The sequence below is a fragment of the Hemiscyllium ocellatum genome, chromosome 14 (genome assembly GCF_020745735.1).
Source record: "Hemiscyllium ocellatum isolate sHemOce1 chromosome 14, sHemOce1.pat.X.cur, whole genome shotgun sequence".
NCBI classification, from domain to species: domain Eukaryota; kingdom Metazoa; phylum Chordata; class Chondrichthyes; order Orectolobiformes; family Hemiscylliidae; genus Hemiscyllium; species Hemiscyllium ocellatum.
In genome coordinates, this window is record NC_083414.1 from 9064532 (window position 1) to 9084859 (window position 20328).

A 20328-nucleotide genomic window follows, 5' to 3' on the forward strand; every position below is an offset into this window, starting at 1 on the left:
TGAGGGGGAATAAGATAATCAGAGGGTTAGGATGGACAGTGAGAACTTTTTTTCTCGGATGGTGCTGGCTACCACCAGGGGAGATAGCTTTAAATTGAGGGGTGATAGATATAGGACAGATGTCAGAGGTTGTTTCTTTACTCAGAGAGTAGTAGGGGTGTGGAACGCACTGCCTGCAACAGTAGTAGATTCGCCAGCTTTCTGGGCATTGAAATGGTAATTGAACAGGCATATGGGCAAGAATGGAATAGTGTAGGTTAGGTGGGCTTCAGATTGGTGTCACAGGTTGGTGCAACATCGAGGGTCAAAGGGCCTGTCCTGCGCTTTAATGTTCTATGTCCTATAAAGGCACATCAATGAGAGGGGTGAGCAGTCAATTCAGGACTGAGGGTGTTGTACTTAAATATACGCAGGATATGAAACAAAATGCAGATTGAAAGTAGCAGGTATGATGTTGTGGGTATCACAGAGACATGGCTACAAGGGGATCGGGGTGGGACCTAAATATCTAAGGATTCACGTCTTAATGAAAGAACAGGCAGATGGACAGAGGGGGAGGGGTTGCCTTGTTAGTAAGAAATGAAATTAAATCATTAGCAAGAAGTGATATAGAGTCGGAAGGGGTAGAATCTGTGTGGGTAGAGTTGAGAAATCACAAAGAAAGAAAGACTCTGATGTGAATTGTGTACAGGCCTCCTAAGAGTAGTCAGGGTGTGAGGAAGAAAATAGATCAGGAGATAGAAAAGACATTTAAAAAAAAGCACTATTGCAATAATCATGGGGGACTTCAGTATGAACTGAGAAACTCAGGTTGGTAGTATATCTCAAGGAAAGGAAATCATGGAATGTCTACGAGATGGCTTTTTGGAACAGCTCATGGTAGAGCCCACCAGGGAACAGACAATACTGGATTTGAGTTCTGCAGGGGTCAGTGTCGGGACCTCAACAATTCACATTATATGTTATCGACCGGGACGCAGGAAGTGAGAGCCATGTTGCAAAGTTTGCAGATGACACAAGGATTGCTGGAAGAACAGGTAGTGTTGAGGAAGTGGGGTCGCTGTAGGACTTGGACTAGAAGAGTGGGCAAAGAAATGGCAAGTGGATTACAATGTGGGAAAGTGTAAGGTTTTGCACTTTGACAGGAAGAATAGAGGCACAGACTATTTTCTAAACAGGGCGAGGCTTCGGAAATCAGACAAAGGGACTTCGGAATCTTAATTCAGGATTATCTTAAGGTTAACGTGAAGATTCAGTTGGCAGTCAGGAAGGCAAATACAACGTTAGCATTCATTTCAAGAGGGCTACAGTACAAGAGGAGGGGCGTACTGCTGAGGATGTATAAGGTTCTAGTCAGACTGCTTTTAGAATATTGTGAGCATTTTGGCTGCTGTATCGATGGAACGATCTGCTGGCGTTGGAGGGGGTTTACACTAAGTTTATAAGAATGTTCCTGAGGAAGAAGGGATTGTCATATGAGGAGCGGTTGAGAATGTTGGATCTGTACTCAATGGAGTTTAACAGGATGAGGAGGATCCAATTGAAATTTACAGAATACTGAGAGGCCTGGGCAGAGTGGGCATGGAGAAGTCACTAGTCGGAGAGACTAGGAACCAAGGGTACAGTCTCACTGTGAATGGATGACCCTTTAGAACTGAAATGTGGAGGAATTTCAGAGGGTGGTGAATCTGTGGAACTCATCGCTGCAGATGGCTGTGGAAGCCAAGTCACTGAGTATATTTAAGACACAGCTAGTTAGGTCTTCAGCTGGTAAGGGGTACAAGGCTTATGGGGAGAATGGGGTTGAGAAACACACCAGCCATGATGGAATGGTGGATCAGACTGGATGGGGCTGAATGGCCTAATTCTATCCTATGTCTAATGGCGACCCGTTTGAAATTTGTCATCCTTGCATTTGTCCTGAGGAGTACAAAATGAAAAGCTTCAGCTGCATTTCTCTCTTCGCAGCAAGATTCAAGTTCAGTGCTACCAAGCAATTGTTTCTTCCTCCTCAGATACAAATTGATCATTTTGCATTGGCACTGAGTTTACGAAGGAAATGACGCAACACGCAGAGGAGTGACCATTTGATCCAAGCTGGGTGAATGAGTTTTCTCCCCCTCGACTTGTGTGTGCATCCATTCCTTCCTCATTTAGTTCTCCAGCTCCCCCGACATCATCAGATAACCTCTGTCACGTTCATGACAATGGTTTATTAATCCATTACTGATCAGGATTGATTAACTCTGTGGGCATGGTTTACTTGAAACAGTAAAACACATTATAAACAATGAAGCAGACACTGCAACAGCCAACTGGTTTCTGAGAGTGCAGATTGTAGACTTATGGCAGACTAACTGTCAGGCAGGTTGGTAACAGTGTATACACACAGAATATGGAATCCTGAAAGGTGAACTCTCTTAATGGCAATGCACATATCTAATATAAGCGAATCTTTGATTCTTTTCATCTATATGTAGAAACAAGCTGATTTTGAAATAATAGATACATACACCATGGATGATATTGTCATTATTAGAGACTCTGGGATAACAAGAGTAATTTTTTAGAATTTGATATGTTTAACAGATGTCTGCTGACTGAGTTAACTGCAGATGTATTTTCCACAATGCACGGTCTCAGTCTTGCTGATGCGTCTATTAGAACACTTAAGTGGATGTTGCAGTGCTTACAACAGCCTTCCAGCCCCTTGGTTTGCACTTTAATTGAAAAGACAGAGTCTTACCACAGTGTTCGCTCATCTCCTGCCTCACGAACGCACGGATTTGATCCTCCTGTTATGAAGAGGAGGAAGCAAAAAAGGCAAGGTTAATGTCACAGTTTAGTGGACTGGCACAGTCCGACCCTCCCTCGAGGCAATGCACACTGGAGACCTGTACTTGTCCGCTAATGTGACCAATTACCGCAAATACAGGCCCTGCCTCTGGGCTGACTGGCTCCATTCTACAGCTCACCCAGGAAGGCAGGTCAGCAGGGAACCAGCCCCATTTACAGGCGGAATTTGAATTAAAAATGCTTTCTTCTGCACAGTTTAATGTAAATAGTTGTCTGGAAGTTGCTTTTAATTTACTACTTTTGGCTACTTTGCCGGAAAATCTCAGAGAGCTCTGTCCCCAAATTGTCTGACACTTCTTGGCTGGTGAGGTTTTCCTCCTCTTATTTCCCCCTTCATCACTTTAATTTGCATATTTAATCACATTCCAACAGGTACCTGCCCCTGCCATTCACATTCCTATAGATCCCATACCCTGCCATTCACATTCCTATAGATACCATACCCTGCCATTCACAATTCTATAGATCCCTGACCCTGCCATTCACATTCCTATAGATCCCATACCCTGCCATTCACATTCCTATAGATACCATACCCTACCATTCACATTCCTATATATCCCTTCCACTGCCATTCACATTCTTATCGATCCCTGACCCTGCCATTCTCATTCCTATAGATACCACACCATGCCATTCACATTCCTATATATCCCTTCCACTGCCATTCACATTCCTATAGATCTCTGACCCAGCCATTCACATTCCTTTCGATACCACACCCTGCCATTCTCATCCTATAGATCCCTGACCATGCCATTCACATTCTTATACATACCCACACCCTGCCATTCACATTCCTATAGATTCCTAAACATGACATGCACATTCCTATATATCCCTTCCACTGCCATTCTCATTCCTATAGATCCCTGACCATGCCATTCACATCCTATAGATACCATACCCTGCCATTCACAATTCGATAGATCCCTGACCCTGCCATTCATATTCCTATACATACCACACCCTGCCATTCTCATTCCTATATATCCCTTCCACTGCCATTCACATTGCTATAGATCTCTGACCCAGCCATTCTCATTCCTATAGATACCACACTTTGCCATTCACATTCCTATAGATCCCTGCCCCGGCCATTCTCATTCCTATAGATCCCTGCCCCTGCCATTCTCATTCCTATAGATACCACACCCTGCCATTCACATTCCTATAGATCCCTGACCCTGCCATTCTCATTCCTATAGATACCACACCCTGCCATTCTCATTCCTATAGATCCCTGCCCTGCCATTCACATTCCTATAGATACCATATCCTGCCATTCACATTCCTATAGATCCCTGACCCTGCCATTCTCATTCCTATAGATACCACACCCTGCCATTCTCATTCCTATAGATCCCTGCCCTGCCATTCACATTCCTATAGATACCACATCCTGCCATTCACATTCCTATTGATACCTGCCCCTGCCATTCACATTCATAGAGATTCCTCAATCTGTCATTCACATTCCTATATATCCCTGCCCTGCCATTCTCATTCCTATAGATCCCTGCCCTACCATTCACGTTCCTATAGATCCCTTACCCAGCCATTTACATTCCTATAGATCCCTCACTCTGCCATTCACATTCCTATAGATCCCTCACTCTGCCATTCACATTCCTATACATCCCACACCCTGCCATTCACACTCCTATAGATCCCTGACCATGCCATTCATGTTCCTATACATACCACACCCTGCCATTCTCATTCCTATAGATCCCTGACCCTGCCATTCACATTCCTAACGATACCTGCCCCTGCCATTCTCATTCCTATAGATACCACACCCTGCCATTCACATTCCTATAGATCCCTGACCCTGCCATTCTCATTCCTATAGATACCACACCCTGCCATTCACATTCCTATAGATCCCTGCTCCTGCCATTCTCATTCCTATAGATCCCTTACCCAGCCATTCACATTCCTATAGATCCCTCACTCTGCCATTCACATTCCTATAGATCCCTCACTCTGCCATTCACGTTCCTATAGATCCCTGCTCCTGCCATTCTCATTCCTATAGATCCCTTACCCAGCCATTCACGTTCCTATAGATCCCTGACCCTGCCATTCACATTCCTATACATCCCACACCCTGCCATTCTCATTTCTATAGATCCCTGACCCTGCCATTCACATTCCTATAGATCCCTGACCCTGCCATTCACACTCCTATAGATCCCTGACCCTGCCATTCCCATTCCTATACATACCACACCCTGCCATTCACATTCCTATAGATCCCTGACCTTGCCATTCACATTCCTATAGATCCCTGACCCTGCCATTCTCATTCCTATAGATCCCACACCCTGCCATTCATATTCCTATAGATCTCTGACCCTGCCTTTCACATTCCTATACATCCCACACCCTGCCATTCACATTTTTATAGATATCTGCCCCTGTCATTTCCAGTCCTATAGATCCCTGCCACTTCCATCCACATTCCTATAGATCTCTGACCCTGTCATTCACATTCCTATAGATCTCTGACCCTGCCATTCACATTCCTATAGATCCCTGACCCTGTCATTCACATTCCTATAGATCCCTGCCCTGCCATTCACATTCCTATAGATCCCTGACCCTGTCATTCACATTCCTATAGATCCCTGCCACTGCCATCCACATTCCTATAGATCTCCGACCCTGTCATTCACATTCCTATAGATCCCTGAACCTGCCATTCTCATTCTTCTAGATCTCTGCCCCTGCCATTCACATTCCTATACATCCCTGACCCTGCTATTCTCATTCCTATTGATACCACAAACAGAGAGCCTCCAGAGGATTTGGACATCTTTAGGTGATTTACTGACAAAGGAATGAGTCTAATTTTTAAAGATATTGTACAATTCAAACCAAAAGAAAAATTAACATACCGTCATTCCTGGTTGTCCCTGATCTCCTTTTTGACCGTCAGGACCCATTTCACCCTTAACCATAGAGAACAGAACAAATGGTTATAACCTTATTGACAACTGATGCGAGTCAGTGCAACATATGCACAGAGCACAGCTTTCCCCATGTAAAAGCTAGACCCGATTAAACTGAAGGATAGGCTGGTTTGCACCGATTTTAACCTAACTTTCAGAGGGATTCACAATCATGATGTGGAAGATTGTCTGGGAATCCAGTGAAATGCTGGATGGCAAACACGATCAAGAAATGTTGTAGAGCAAAGAACAAGACCGTTCTGCCTTTCAGCTCTGTACCAGCAGTTTATCATTCACATCTTCTCTGTACAGCTGACATTGCCATTCACACCTCACTTCGACATATACTTTGTTTTGTTTTATCTTTTGTGAGTGGTTAGACAGTTCCGCTCTCTTGGTTTTTCTTCAACCAATGCTAATCCTACAGCATTTATCCCATTTTCTTTCGCAGACTAATGAAATCTACCTCCACCACTCTTCCAGGAAGCATCTTTCAGCTCAACTCCACTTCTAACCGCATGAAACAAATGTCCATCTCTCTTTCTGGGTCTTCTATCAATCACCTTGAATCAGCGTTACAGGTCTCTCAGCCAGTAGAAATATCCCTTACTGCAAGACTGATGTCCAGACAGAGGGTCTATTTTTGCTTCTGTTTTCTACATTTCTATATTTCATCCAATGAAGTGTTTATCCTGAACAGTTAGTGCTTTTTTTTATTCATTCATGTTACTTGGGCATCACTGGCTGGGCCAACACGCCTGACGCTAGTTGCCTCTTCAGAAGGTGGGGGTGAGCTGCCTTCTTAAAGCGGTGCAGTCCATGTGCTGTGGGTTGACCCAGAATGCCATTAGGGAGGGAATTCCAGGATTTTGACCCAGTGACAGTGAAGGAATGGTGATATATTTTCAAGTCAGGATGGTGAGTTGCTTGGAGAGGATCTTGCAGGGGGTGGAATTCCCATGTGTCTGCTGCCCTTGTCCTTCCAGATGGAAGTGGTCATGGGTTTGGGAACATGCTGTCAGAGGATGCTTGGTGTAAGCTTACAGTGCATCTTGTAGATAGCACACACTGTTGCTAGTGAGCAAGGGGAAGGTGACAAAGCCAGGATCACGGGGTGGCACGGTGGCTCAGTGGTTAGCACTGCTGCCTCACAGCACCAGGGTCCCAGGTTCGATTCCAGCCTTGGGCGACTGTCTGTGTGGAGTTTGCACATTTTCCCCATGTCTGTGTGGGGTTCCTCCAGGTACTCGGATTTCCTTCCACAGTCCAAAATGTGCTGGTCATGGCCATGCTAAATTGCCCATAGCGTTAGGTGCATTAGTCAGAGGGAAATGGGTCTGGGTGGGTTTCTCTTTGGAGGTCACTGTGGACTGGTTGGGCCGAAGGGCCTGCTCCCACACTGTAGGGAATCTAAAAATTGATTAATGGCAGAAACAATGGCCATGCATCCAACAAGGTGTTGTCAACTGGTCTCTGTCTGTGGCAGCATTGTGGGCACTGTGGAGCAATGGGTTTCATAGAGGGAGAGATGTTCTTCTCATCATGGGGTGAAGGGGACCCCCCTACACTGGTGACCTCACCTAAAACCACACCTTGCAGCAAGTCCCAGCTGGGGTCACAGCAGAATAAGGAAAGAAAAGAAAGGAGATTGTGACATATGCATTCTAGGTACATAGTTCTGTCAAGTGGGCAACGTAAGTGAGAGATTTCTTGAGGTTTTCTGAAGCAAGTTATTTCATGAACAGCAATCTTTGGCTTATGAGGAAGCCTAATAGTCAACAACAGTGCTGTGTAAGGTGAAAAAAAATCTCCCATGTACAACCACTCAGGGTAAAAGCCGCCAGGTTAGCATCATGCCTCCAATTGATATAAACGACAAACAAAAGTGGACCCAGCACCGATCCCTGTGGAGCACTGCTGGTAACAGGTCTGCAGTCCGAAAAACAACCTCCACTCATCACTCTTTATCTCCTGCTGTGAAGCCAACTTTGCATTCACTTGGCAAGCTCACTCTCAATCCCATGTGATCTAACTTTATTAATTCGTCTACCATGCGGAACCATGTCAAAGGCTTTATTAAAGTCCAAGTAAGCAGCATCTACAGCTCTGCCCCTGTCAAACGTTGTGGTGACTTCCTCAAAGAACTCAATCAGGTTTGTGAGACACGACATCCCTCACACATTGTGGACACGTGTGTCACTATCTGTTTGCTTTCTCTGAATTCATGGTATCCTGAATTTAAAGGGCTCAGGGTCCTCAATATCCCTACCGCTTACAACATGTCAACTTTGGCAGCAATTTGCAGCAGAGCAGCCCACCCCCTCAAAAGTCTTTCTGGTAACAGAAGGAGGACGGCTAGCTTGGGGAGTGGTGACCGCAGTGAAGTTTGATTTAATTTGTTCACTGAGCAGAATCTTCTGTTTGCTTTAATGGAAAATAGTTTTATATTCACTCTCCCCTGGTGTAAAATCTTCAAATTGCCAAACCTCTCCTTCATCATTTGTAAGATTCTGGGTTCTGGGAATTTGAGGTCCCTCCAGCTTAAACATTTGGGAATGTAACTGGACAATATTTTGGAAATTCTTGGAAGTGGGGGATTAGCTGGGTATGATCTGCAACCCCCCCTAAAGAGATTAGAGCAGGATTTTACATGGTGAAGCAGTGGCCTTATTGTATTATCACTGGAGTGCTAATACAGAGACCCAGGTAATTTTCTGGGGACCTGGGTTCAAATCTTGCCACGACAGATGGTGGAATTTCAGTTCAGTTAAAAAAAAAGCTGGATGTAAGTGTCAAATGATGACCATGAATCCATTGTTGGGTAAACAACCCACCTGGTTCATTAATGTCCTTCAGGAAAGGAAACTGCTGTCCTTACCTGATCTGGCCTACATGTGACTCCAGATCCACAGTGATGTGGTTGACCTTTAACTACCCTCTGGGCAATAAATGCTACCCAGCCAACAACACCGTCATCCCGTGAATGAGGAAGAAAAAGGGTGACCTTGTTGAAACACAGAAGGTTCTGTGGGGACTTGGCAGGTTCGATGTTGAGGAAACATTTCCACTGGTGTGGGAATCTCAAACTCCAGGAGATAGTTATAGAATAAGGGGATACTCACTCAGAACGGAAATGTGAAGGAGTTTCTTCCCTAAAAGAGTAGTGACTGTCTGGAATTCTCTACCCCGGAGAGATGTGGAGGCTAGGTCACTGAAAGTCTTTAACAGGAGGTCGATCGAGTTTTGAAATATTGAGTTGCTGAGAGCAGGCAAAAAGGAGGAACTGTGACCTCTGACAGATCTGCCATGATCTTGTTGAATGACGGAGCAGGCTTGAGGGGCCGAATGGCCTACTCCTGCTCCAACTTCTTTACTCTTATTCTCTCAGATCACCCTCAAGGCACACAAGGGACAGTCTGATTGGAAAGACAGGCTCAATAGGTCACTGGGAACCAGCTTTTTTGATGGTGAGGACTACTCAGTGTATAAAGTCATTGCATCATTCAGTGTGTTAGAAATTCCAGAATCTGCATTGCTCTGGAATAGCTCATTGTTCCGACACTTACAGGATCTCCTCTCTCCCCAGGGATTCCTGGAATTCCTCTGGGACCTGGAATGCTCACGCCGAGAGGTCCTCGTTCACCCTAGAGTCAATCACAAACAGCGAACACCGTTAAAACATTCAGCCTCGACATTCTGGGGTCACAGCAAGCTCAACAAGTTAGCAAGGTGTCAGAACGACAGAGGGTGGTTACTAACCACATCAAAAAACACTGCAGAGGAGCGGTCTCTAATCAACCTGTTCAGATAATGGTATGACACGTCTCTGGCGCAAGTGGGATTAGAACATGGGTCTCCTGTCTCAGAGGTAGAATCATTACCACTGCCCCCACAAAAGCCTCCATTTCAAACCAGATGTTGGTTGCTCCAGCTGGTCAAGCTAAGCTAAACAATGCAAAACTGGCTTCCCCAAACGTTGCAGAAGTGAGGAAGGTTTGAATGATCAGGGCGGCTCAGGGGCTCAATGGTGAGCGCTGCTGCTTCACATCGCCAGGAACCCGGGTTCAATTCCACCCTCGGGTGACTGTCTGTGTGGAATTTGCACATTCTCCCCATGTCTGGGTGGGTTTCATCTAGGTGCTCTGGATTCCTCTCGCAGTCCAAAGATGTGCAGGTCAGGTGGATTGACCATGGGAAATGCAGGGTTACAGGGATGGAGTAGTGTTTTGGGATGCCCTTCAGAGGGTTGGTGGAGACGCGATGGGCCAAATGGCCTGTTTCTGCACGAAGGGAGTCTATGAATGAAAAGAGGATGGTGGATAATGCATAGTGAATTTACTGTGAAGAACCCTACAACTGGGCTGGGAGTAAAGTGGGATTTCCAAAACTGTTCCCACCGGAAGAAAAGATATAAAATCCAATGAAATTTACAGGGAATTTCAGAAAAGCAGAGAAATGAAAACAGCTGCAACGTTAACAGAAAATTGGCATTGACATGTGTCGACCTGAAATTCACCTGGACTGTCTCAGACTCCTCCCTCCCCTTCCTAGACCTTTCCATTTCTATCTCGGGCGACCGACTCAACACAGACATCTATTATAAACCGACTGACTCCCACAGCTACCTGGACTACACCTCCTCCCACCCTGCCCCCTGTAAAAACGCCATCCCATATTCCCAATTCCTTCGTCTCCGCCGCATCTGCTCCCAGGAGGACCAATTCCAACACCGCACAGCCCAGATGGCCTCCTTCTTCAAGGACCGCAGATTCCCCCCAAACGTGATCGATGATGCCCTCCACCGCATCTCCTCCACTTCCCGCTCCTCCGCCCTTGAGCCCCGCTCCTCCAACCGCCACCAAGACAGAACCCCACTGGTTCTCACCTACCACCCCACCAACCTCCGCATACAACGTATCATCCGCAGCCATTTCCGCCACCTCCAAACGGACCCCACCACCAAGGATATATTTCCCTCCCCTCCCCTATCAGCGTTCCGCAAGGACCACTCCCTTCGTGACTCCCTCGTCAGATCCACACCCCCCACCAACCCAACCTCCACCCCCGGCACCTTCCCCTGCAACCGCAGGAAATGTAAAACTTGCGCCCACACCTCCACACTCACTTCCCTCCAAGGCCCCAAGGGATCCTTCCATATCCGCCACAAGTTCACCTGTACCTCCACACACATCATCTATTGCATCCGCTGCACCCGATGTGGCCTCCTCTATATTGGTGGGACAGGCCGCTTACTTGCGGAACGCTTCAGAGAACACCTCCGGGCCGCCCGAACCAACCAACCCAATCACCCCGTGGCTCAACACTTTAACTCTCCCTCCCACTCCACCGAGGACATGCAGGTCCTTGGACTCCTCCACCGGCAGAACACAACAACACGACGGCTGGAGGAGGAGCGCCTCATCTTCCGCCTGGGAACCCTCCAACCACAAGGTATGAATTCAGATTTCTCCAGTTTCCTCATTTCCCCTCCCCCCACCTTGTCTCAGTCGGTTCCCTCAACTCAGCACTGCTCTCCTAACCTGCAATCCTCTTCCTGACCTCTCCGCCCCCACCCCACTCCGGCCTATCACCCTCACCTTGACCTCCTTCCACCTATCCCACCTCCATCGCCCCTCCCCCTAGTCCCTCCTCCCTACCTTTTATCTCAGCCTGCTTGGCTCTCGCTCTTATTCCTGATGAAGGGCTTATGCTCGAAACGTCGAATTCTCTATTCCTGAGATGCTGCCTGGCCTGCTGTGCTTTGACCAGCAACACATTTGCAGATGTGTTGTCAAGTATTTGGTCTGAGATCATGAATCTTTTAATTAAGCTTCATTCACTCATAGAGCGAATGAGACAGTCATGCACAAAGCTGTCTTATGCTTACATGCTGGAGACTAGAAGAGACAGGTCAACATGGGTGATGCCATATTGGATTTGGTACTTGGTAATGAACCTGGCCAGGTGTTAGATTTGGAGGTAGGCGAGCACTTTGGCGATAATGACCATAATTTGGTTATGTTTATAAGAGCAACAGGCAGGGATAGGCATATACCGCAGGGAAAGAGGTATAACTGGGGGAAAGACAATTATGATGCGATTAGGCAAAATTTAGGATGCATAGGATGGGGAAGGAAACTTCAAGGGGATGGACACTCTTGAAATGTGAAACTTATTCAAGGAACAGCTACTGCAGATCGTTGATAAGTATGTACCTATCAGGTGGGGAGGTAGTTGTCGAGACAGGGAGCCATGGTTTACTAAAGAAGTTGAAGTTCTTGTCAAGAGGAAGAGGAAGGCTGATGTGAGGATGTGGTGTGAAGGCTCAGTTAGGGGGCTTGAGAGTTATAGGTTAGCCAGAAAAGATCTGAAGAAAGAGCTAAGAGCCAGGAGGGGACATGAGACTTTGTTGGCGGACAGGATCAAGGAAAACCCTAAGGCATTCTATAGGAACATTCTATATTCTATAGGAATAAAAGAATGATGAGAGTAAGATGAAGGTCAATCAAAAATAGTAGTGGAAAGTTGTCTGTGGAATCTGAAGATATAGGGGAAGTGCTTAATGAATACTTTTCGTCAATGTTCACATTGGAAAAGGGTAATGTTAGTGAGAATATAGAGATAAAGGCTATTAGATTAGATGGGATTGCGGTTGACAAAGAGGAGGTTTCAGCAATTTTGGAAGATCTGAAAATAGATAAGACCCTGGGGCTGTATGGGATTTATCCTCGGATTCTCTGGGAAGCCAGGGAGGGGATTGCAGTGTGTTTGGCTTTGATCTTTATGTCATCATTGTCGACAGTAGTAGTGCCAGAAGACTGGAGGATAGCAAATATTGGTCCCTTGTTTGAGAAAGGGAGTAGAGACAACTCTGGTAATTATAGACCAGTGAGCTTCACTTCAGTTATGGGTGAGGTGTTAGAAAAGGTTATAAGATTTAGGATTTATAATCATTTGGAAAGGAATAATTTGATTAGGGATAGTCAACATGGTTTTGTGAAGTGTAGGTCATGCCTCACTAACCTCATTGAGTTCTTTGAGGAGGTGACAAAACAGGTGGCTGAAGGTAAGGTGGTTGATGTGGTGTATATTGACTTCAGTAAGGCGTTTGATAAGGTTCCACACGGTAGGTTATTGCACAAAATACGCAGTTTCTGGATTGAAGGTGATTTAGTGGTTTGGATCAGAATACAGAGGGTGGTGGTTGCTGGGAAATGTTCATCCTGGAGCTCAGTTACCAGTGGTGTGCCGCAAGGATCTGTTTTGGGGCCACTGCTGTTTGTCTTTTTAATAGTGATCCGGAGGTGGGCGTAGAAGGATGGGTTTGTAAATTTGCAGATGACACTAAGTAGGCAGAGTTGTATATAGTGCCAAAGGATGTTGTGGGTTACAGAGGGACATGGATAAGATGCAGAGCTGGGCTGGGAAGTGGGAAATGGACTTTAATACAGAAAAGCGTGAGGTAGTTCACTTCAGAAGAATTAACAGGAATGCAGAGTACTGGGCTAACGGTAAAATTCTTGGCAGTGTAGATGAACAGAGAGATCTCGATGTCCAGGTGCACAAATCCCTGAAAGGAATCCCAGGTTGATAGGGTTGTTAAAAAGGCATATGATGCGATGGCATTTATTGGTTTTGGAGCCATGAGGTCATGCGTCAGCTGTACAAGACACTGGTAAGGCCGCACCTGGAGTATTGTGTGCATTTCTGGTCACTCCATTGTAGGAAGGATGTGGAAGCTTTGGAAAGGGTTCAGAGGAGATTTACTAGGATGTTTTCTGGAATGGAGGGAAGGTCTGACGAGGAAAGGCTGAGGGAACTGAGGCTGTCTTCATTGGAGAGAAGAAGGTTGAGAGGTGATTTAATTGAGATGTATAAGACAATCAGAGGGTCAGATAGGGTGGACAGAGACAGCCTTTTTCCTTGGACGGTGAAGGCTAACATGAGGGAACATAGGTTTAGGACAGATATTAGGAGTAGTTTCTTCACTCAGAGAGTTGTAGGGGTGTGGAATGGCCTGCCTCCAACAGTAGTAGACTCGCCAACGTTAAGGGCATTTAAATAGGCACTGAACATACACATGGATAACAATGGAGCATCGTAGGTTAGATGGACATCAGCTTATTACAAGTCAGAGCAACATTGACGGCCGAATGGCCTGTATTGCACTGCAATGTGCTGTATAGAATCAAACATACGATGACAAAAAAATGGGTATTGCTGAATCAAGAAACAAAAGACACAGCAGCAAACTTACAAAACCAACCTTGAGCACAGGGAGCAGGGATAGTGAATTACCTTCTGACCCTGGATTCCTTCTGGTCCTTTGGGACCTGGTGATCCCTGAGGTCCAGGGGGACCAGCTATTCCATCAGCTCCTCTCAGGCCCGGGGGACCAACAACACCAGGGAAGCCCTGAAAAGAGAAAGACAGTAAGACTGGAAACAAACAAAAACTGAAACTGCTGGAGAAACTCAGGTCTGGTAGCATCCATGGAGAGAAAAATCAGCTAATGTCCCTTCTTCAAAACTAGACGCAGCTGGGTGGTCTTTTTCTGATGATGGGGGGGAGGGGGGGTGGGTGGGGATAGTGGGTCAAAGAGTGAGTGGATCAGTGCAGAGGGAATCCATTGATGGGTCTCTCAACCTATCCCTTCACTCCTTCCCCTGCCTACCTGCATATATACTACCATTACCTAGCCACTTCTAGCTCTGAAGAAAGATCACAGAACTTGAAACATTAACTCTGTTTTTCACTCCACAGATGCTGCCAGACCTGCTGAGTTTCTCCAGCAATTTCAGGTTTTTATTATGCTATCTCCAAAGATTGACTCAGTGATAAGACCATAAGACACGGGAGCAGAAAGTAGGCCATTCAGCCCATCGAGTCTGCTCAACCATTCAATCATGACTGATAAGTTTCACAACCCTATTTTCCCGCTTTCTCCCCATAACCCTTGATCCCCTCGATACTCAAGAACCTGTCTATCTCAGTCTTAAAATACTCAATGACCTGGCTTCCACAGCCTTCTTCAGCAAAGTAATGATGGCCAACTGCCATTGATTGTCATGAAAACCCATCTGGTTCACCAGTGTCCTTTTGGAAAATAAATTGGCCATCCTTACTGGTCCAGTCTACATGTGACTCCAGACCCACATCCGTGCAATTAACTCTTAACAGCCCTCTGAAATGGCAGAGGGAAGCCACTCACTTTCAAGTGTAATTAGGGATGGGCAACAAATACTAATCTTGCTAGAGATTTCTACATTCACCGCAAGAACGGAAATTATCGATCAGGAATATTGACCACCTTGGGAAAATGGCAACGCCCCCATTTGCTGAAGACATCTCACCTCTGGAGTTAAGAATTAGTCACATAACAGACAGCAGAGTTGTGGTATAACTACATATTAATGATCGTGTGATTGTTCAGTGGTGTAGCTGATCAAATTGTTTTGGAGTATCTCATTTTGGTGATTGGATGCCAATTTTGTCATTAGTTTGTCCTTTCTCAGGGTGTAGAATTGAATGTGGAACCATCCTGTCAATATATATAGAACCATACAGCACTGAAACAGGCCCTTTGGCCCATCATGTCTATACTGGTCAACAAACACCAAACTACACTAATCCCATTTACCTGCACTTGGTCCATAGCCTACTATGCATTAAGTGCTCATCCAGATGTTTCTTAAATGTTGTGAGAATACCTGTCTCCACCATCCCCTCAGGCAGTGCGTTCCATATTTCTACCACGGTCTGGGTGAAAAAAATTATTTCCTTCAGAACTTTTCTCAATCACTGACTTCTCACCTTCAGTATACCCTCTGGTGTTAGATACATCTGCCATGGGAGAACTTCAGGGAACTTGTTCATCACGGCTGTGAAATGAATTCTCAAAGCATTGAAGCATGGATATTAGCTCAGACTGATCTAATATTTTAATAAAATGCAGAATCGAACATAACCTGCACTGCCCATAGAGGCAAATACGTTTGCAACATTTCTTCATCAACACTCTGTGTTGGTATGTCCACTGTGGATGGGTGAGTTCTTCCTCAAAGTCAGAAGGCTCTGGGTTTGAGTCCTATTGAGAGATGTGAGCCTATATTCCAGCGTGGTTTACCCAGTGCAGTGCTGTGGGTGTGCTCCACTGTCGGAGGTGCCAGGGTTAAAGTCATGCAGTTAAATACTGAGGTCTCGCCGAGGTGAGAGGCAAAGTTGGTGTGCACGAAGTAGGCCTCAAACCAGGCCCCATCTCCAACGTCAGCTGGGCTCTGGCTGAAATGAGTCTGAGCTCTTGTTTCCCAGAAGGAATGTGAATCAGACTCTTTAAGAGCCTTTGCTGGAGTTGAGCTTTGGAGGTTGATTGGGATTATCCATCCCATTGCCAAGGGCGCCATGTGATAGGGTTAGGACAGGGTGCTGCTGGGAGTTGGCAGCTGCCCAGAGTTGGGTACCTAGCCCGAGTCATGATGCCACCAGAAGTCATCTTGCAGCTTGGTTGCATTTTCTGATTTTTCCTTTAATGGAAAGTTTTTTGGTAAGTGGCTAAAGGGGACATCCTCCAAAATGGGCCCCACTCCCAGCTACTTGGTTTTAACCGAAAGGACAGTTGCCCTTCAATAGAGTGGAAATATAATAGACTCCCCGACTTTATTGGGAGAAGGTGAGGTCCCCGATTTATGAACATCCACCTTACAGATGTCTGTATTTATGATCATGATGCCATACAGGAGTGTAATGATAAAGATCCAACATATGCATGTTCCTTGTATTTACAACCAGTCACTTTATATTGTCCTGCATCGTGTTCTGACCTGCAAACAAATCAACTCATAAAGGGAATCAAGAACAGATCTGTTTGCAACCCAGCGACTGCCCACAGACATCCCCACTTGAGTGACATGGTGGCTCAGTAGTTAGCACTGCTGCCTCACAGCACTAAAGATCCCAGGTTCAATTCCAGGTGCCTGTCTGTTTGGAGTTTGCACGTTCTCCCCGTGTCTGTCTGGGTTTCCTCTCACAGTGCAAAGGTGTGCTGGGTAGGTGGGTTAGCTCTGGGAAGAGATAGGCAGGGATGGCCTTCAGTGGGGTGGTATGGGCTGAATGGCCTGTGTCCACTGTGACTAGTTTTGTGGGTGTGTGTTGGAGTCACTAAGTGATATGAATATCTGGAAGGAACCCTCTACAGTACGTTGGAAGTCACCTGACCTGGAAGGGAGAGTACAGGATGAGATAATACGAATAAGAGCAGTAAGGAGGAGCCTCCACGAAAGCTCTGCTAAAGCTAAATCTGTGAGTGGTGCTCTTTTAAAGGCTTCTTGCACACCCTCATAATAATCTTAACTTTATTAAATTCCCACTGGATGCATGTTCAGCACCTGAAAACCATTCCAAATCCTCTTCCCTGTCTCAGGAATAGCCTAGCTCATGCCCCCTAGTTCAGCAACCAATGTGTGGACCGTAACTATAACTCACCCGCTCTCCTTTCTCTCCCCGCTCTCCTTTCTCTCCCTGGAGCCCATCGAATCCTCGGTCACCCTGTGTTACAGACCAGACCATATCAGTGCCGTGAGATACATAAAAATCAAGGGCTGGGAAGTATTGCACAAAGCTCTGTCACTATTTTCATACCTTGGGTCCAATGAGACCTTCTTTCCCAGAGAGGCCAGGGGGCCCAGGCGCACCAGGGTCACCCTGAAAGATAAAAGAGCAATCAGCACCAGACCTCAGGAATACCACCATTCCCAGGTTTCTCTAATTCAGTTCGGAGACCAACTAGACAGTCTGTCACATATAAGAACGCAGAGCATGTTGGTGGATGTAACACAAAGTGTTCACCATAGAAATTCCCAATCCGAACCTCTCCAGACATGTGGAGTGACAGGAATGTGTCACCAAGACAGCATGAGAATAGATCAGCTCTTAAGGAGTCCCAATATAATTGAAGTCATTGGGAATCAGGGTGTAAACTCTCCATGAGTTGGAGTCAGATCTAACACAAAGGAAGGCAATTGTGTTTCAATCAACAGGAGGAGCGTGCTCATAATCAAACCCCATTACTTCATCTGTTAAATGGAGCAGCTGCATGGGGTAGCATGGTGGCTCAGTGGTTAGCACTGCTGCCTCACAGTACCCAGGACCTTGGTTCAATTCCAGCCTCAGGCAGCTGTCTGTGTGGAGTTTGCACGTTCCCCCTGCGTCTGCAGGGGTGCTCCAGTTTCCTCCCAGAGTCCAAAGATATTCAGGTCAGGGTGGATTGGCCATGCTAAATTGTCCATTGTCTCCAGAGATATGTAGGCGAGGTGGGTTAGCCATGGGAAATGTGGAGTTAAAAGAGATGTGGTAAGTTACCCTTCAGAGGGTTGATATGGGCTGAATGATTTGCTTCCAGACTGTAGAGATTCTACGATTATAAAAAGTGTAAATTTTTTACTTAATCAGCAAAATAGTCCCTTTTTTCTCTGTTATTACTATTACATTGAACAAAGGAGTCTTTCACGTGGTTTCTTCAGTAATCTCAAACCTAATTTATTTATTATAAACATTATTTTTCTTAAGTAGCAAAACTGATTATTAACTCAGCCACCATGCAGAATTAAACTATATGTTAATCTCTCTCTCAAATACACACCCATACAAAACACCACTTTGCAGAAATATAATGAATTTTGGAATAAAAAGTGAAAAAAAGACAAGGTGATATATTCAGCAGGTTGAATGGGTTCAGCTTTTTGATTCTCCTTTGATTTCCTGTTGATCTAATTGGTGTCTGTCACTGAATGATGCAAGATCCTCAGACCAGATTTCAGGTTCAGAGGGACATGGCTAGGAGTCATGATATACTACACACAACTCTAGCAGCTGTTGCTCAGCAATGAACAGCACAGATCCAAAGCTGGATTGTGCAACAAAGCCAGAAAGCACATCCGCTGTCATTTCTTAAAAGTATTTTTTGAATGGGATCTCCAAAAATTATTTGCTTTTCCAATAAACAGATAACAAATACAGTTTGACCTTTTGACTTTTTGCTTTGAAGAGATCACATGATAAAGCTTTTTCAACCCAGATATGTCTAAACATTCCATATTCAGTTTATTATAGTCCATAAGTACATGTACTCCTAACAGTTGTCATTGTTGAAACCAATCAGCTCAGCCTCAGGGCTTTGCTGCAGGAATTATTTATAAGAAGTATTGCTAAGATGCTGCAGTGCATTCTGTGCTTTGTGTCACATTTGATCCAAAAATGAACTCTTGATTCCATTTTCTTAACCATCACCAAATCTATCTACTTCCAGCTCGGTAACAATGCCCCAGTGTCAGTTCATCAGCTTTATTAGCTCAATCCACGATTATTCCGAAGTACTTCAGACTGACATTCCCCATCCTACCCTCTGTAAGATGAAGTTCATCCAAATCTTTACTGCCCATGCCCTAACTCACACCAAGTTCCCTTCCCCTATCACCTTTGGTGCTCACTCACTTACATTGGCTTCTGTTCAAACAGCATCTTAGTTTTAATATTTTTTATCCTTGTTTTCAAATCTTTTCGTGGCTTCACCCTCTTCTGTGTCTGCGATTTTCCTCCAAATGGTGAGATCTCTGTGTACACTGAATCCTGGCTGCTTGAGTATCACGAATGTCAGAGAGTCATAGAGATGTACAGCATCGAAACAGACCCTTCGGTCCAACCCATCCATGCTGACCAGATATCCCAACCCAATCTAGTCCCATTTGCCAGCACCCGGCCCATATCCCTCCAAACCCTTCCTATTCATATACCCATCCAAATACCTCTTAAATGTTGTAATTGTACCAGCCTCCACCACTTCCTCTGGCAGCTCATTCCATACACATACATTCCATACACATTCCATACACACCCTCTGTGTGAAAAAAATTGCCCCATAGGTCTCTTTTATATCTTTCCCCTCTGACCCTAAACCTATGCCCTCTAGTTCTGGACTCTCTGACCCCAGGGAAAAGACTTTGCCTATTTATCCCATTTGTAAACTTCTATAAAATCACCCCTCAGACTCCGACGCTCCAGGGAAAACAGTCCCAGCCTGTTCAGCCTCTCCCTGTAGCTCAAATCCTCCAACCCTGGAAACATCCTTGTAAATCTTTTCTGAACCCTTTCAAGTTTCACAACGACTTTCCGATAGGAAGGAGACCAGAATTGCACGCAATATTCCAACAGTGGCCTAACCAACATCCTGTACAGCCGCAACATGGAACGTTAATTGTTCCACTGTTGATGATCGTGCTTTGTAGACCCTAAAGTTCTCTCTCTGTACCTCTCCATGTCACTTGACTCCTTCAACCTAGTTTTGACCAAACTACTAGCCATCTGACCTCATACCTCTTTCTGCCTGACATACAATGACAGTCCCATAATCGAATAAACCTCAACCCCATCCAACATACTGTTGACCAGAAACTGAACTGGACCAGCCACATCAATATCAGGACTAAGACATGCTCAACTACAGTGGGGAGTAACTTGCCTT

General features: G+C 45.4%; 1 protein-coding gene across 1 annotated transcript in view; it reads right to left on the reverse strand.

Annotated features, from left to right (window-relative positions):
- Positions 1–2669: 2669 nt before the first annotated feature.
- col7a1 (collagen, type VII, alpha 1) overlaps positions 2670–20328 on the reverse strand; it is a 363650-nt gene continuing 345991 nt past the window's right edge. Inside the window, exons 112-117 of the mRNA XM_060835829.1 lie at positions 17451–17513; positions 17295–17357; positions 14112–14228; positions 9380–9457; positions 5760–5813; positions 2670–2795 (exon numbers count right to left, since the gene is read on the reverse strand). Of these exons, the coding sequence (XP_060691812.1) occupies positions 2670–2795; positions 5760–5813; positions 9380–9457; positions 14112–14228; positions 17295–17357; positions 17451–17513 (501 nt within the window). The remainder of the gene's footprint in view (positions 2796–5759; positions 5814–9379; positions 9458–14111; positions 14229–17294; positions 17358–17450; positions 17514–20328) is intronic.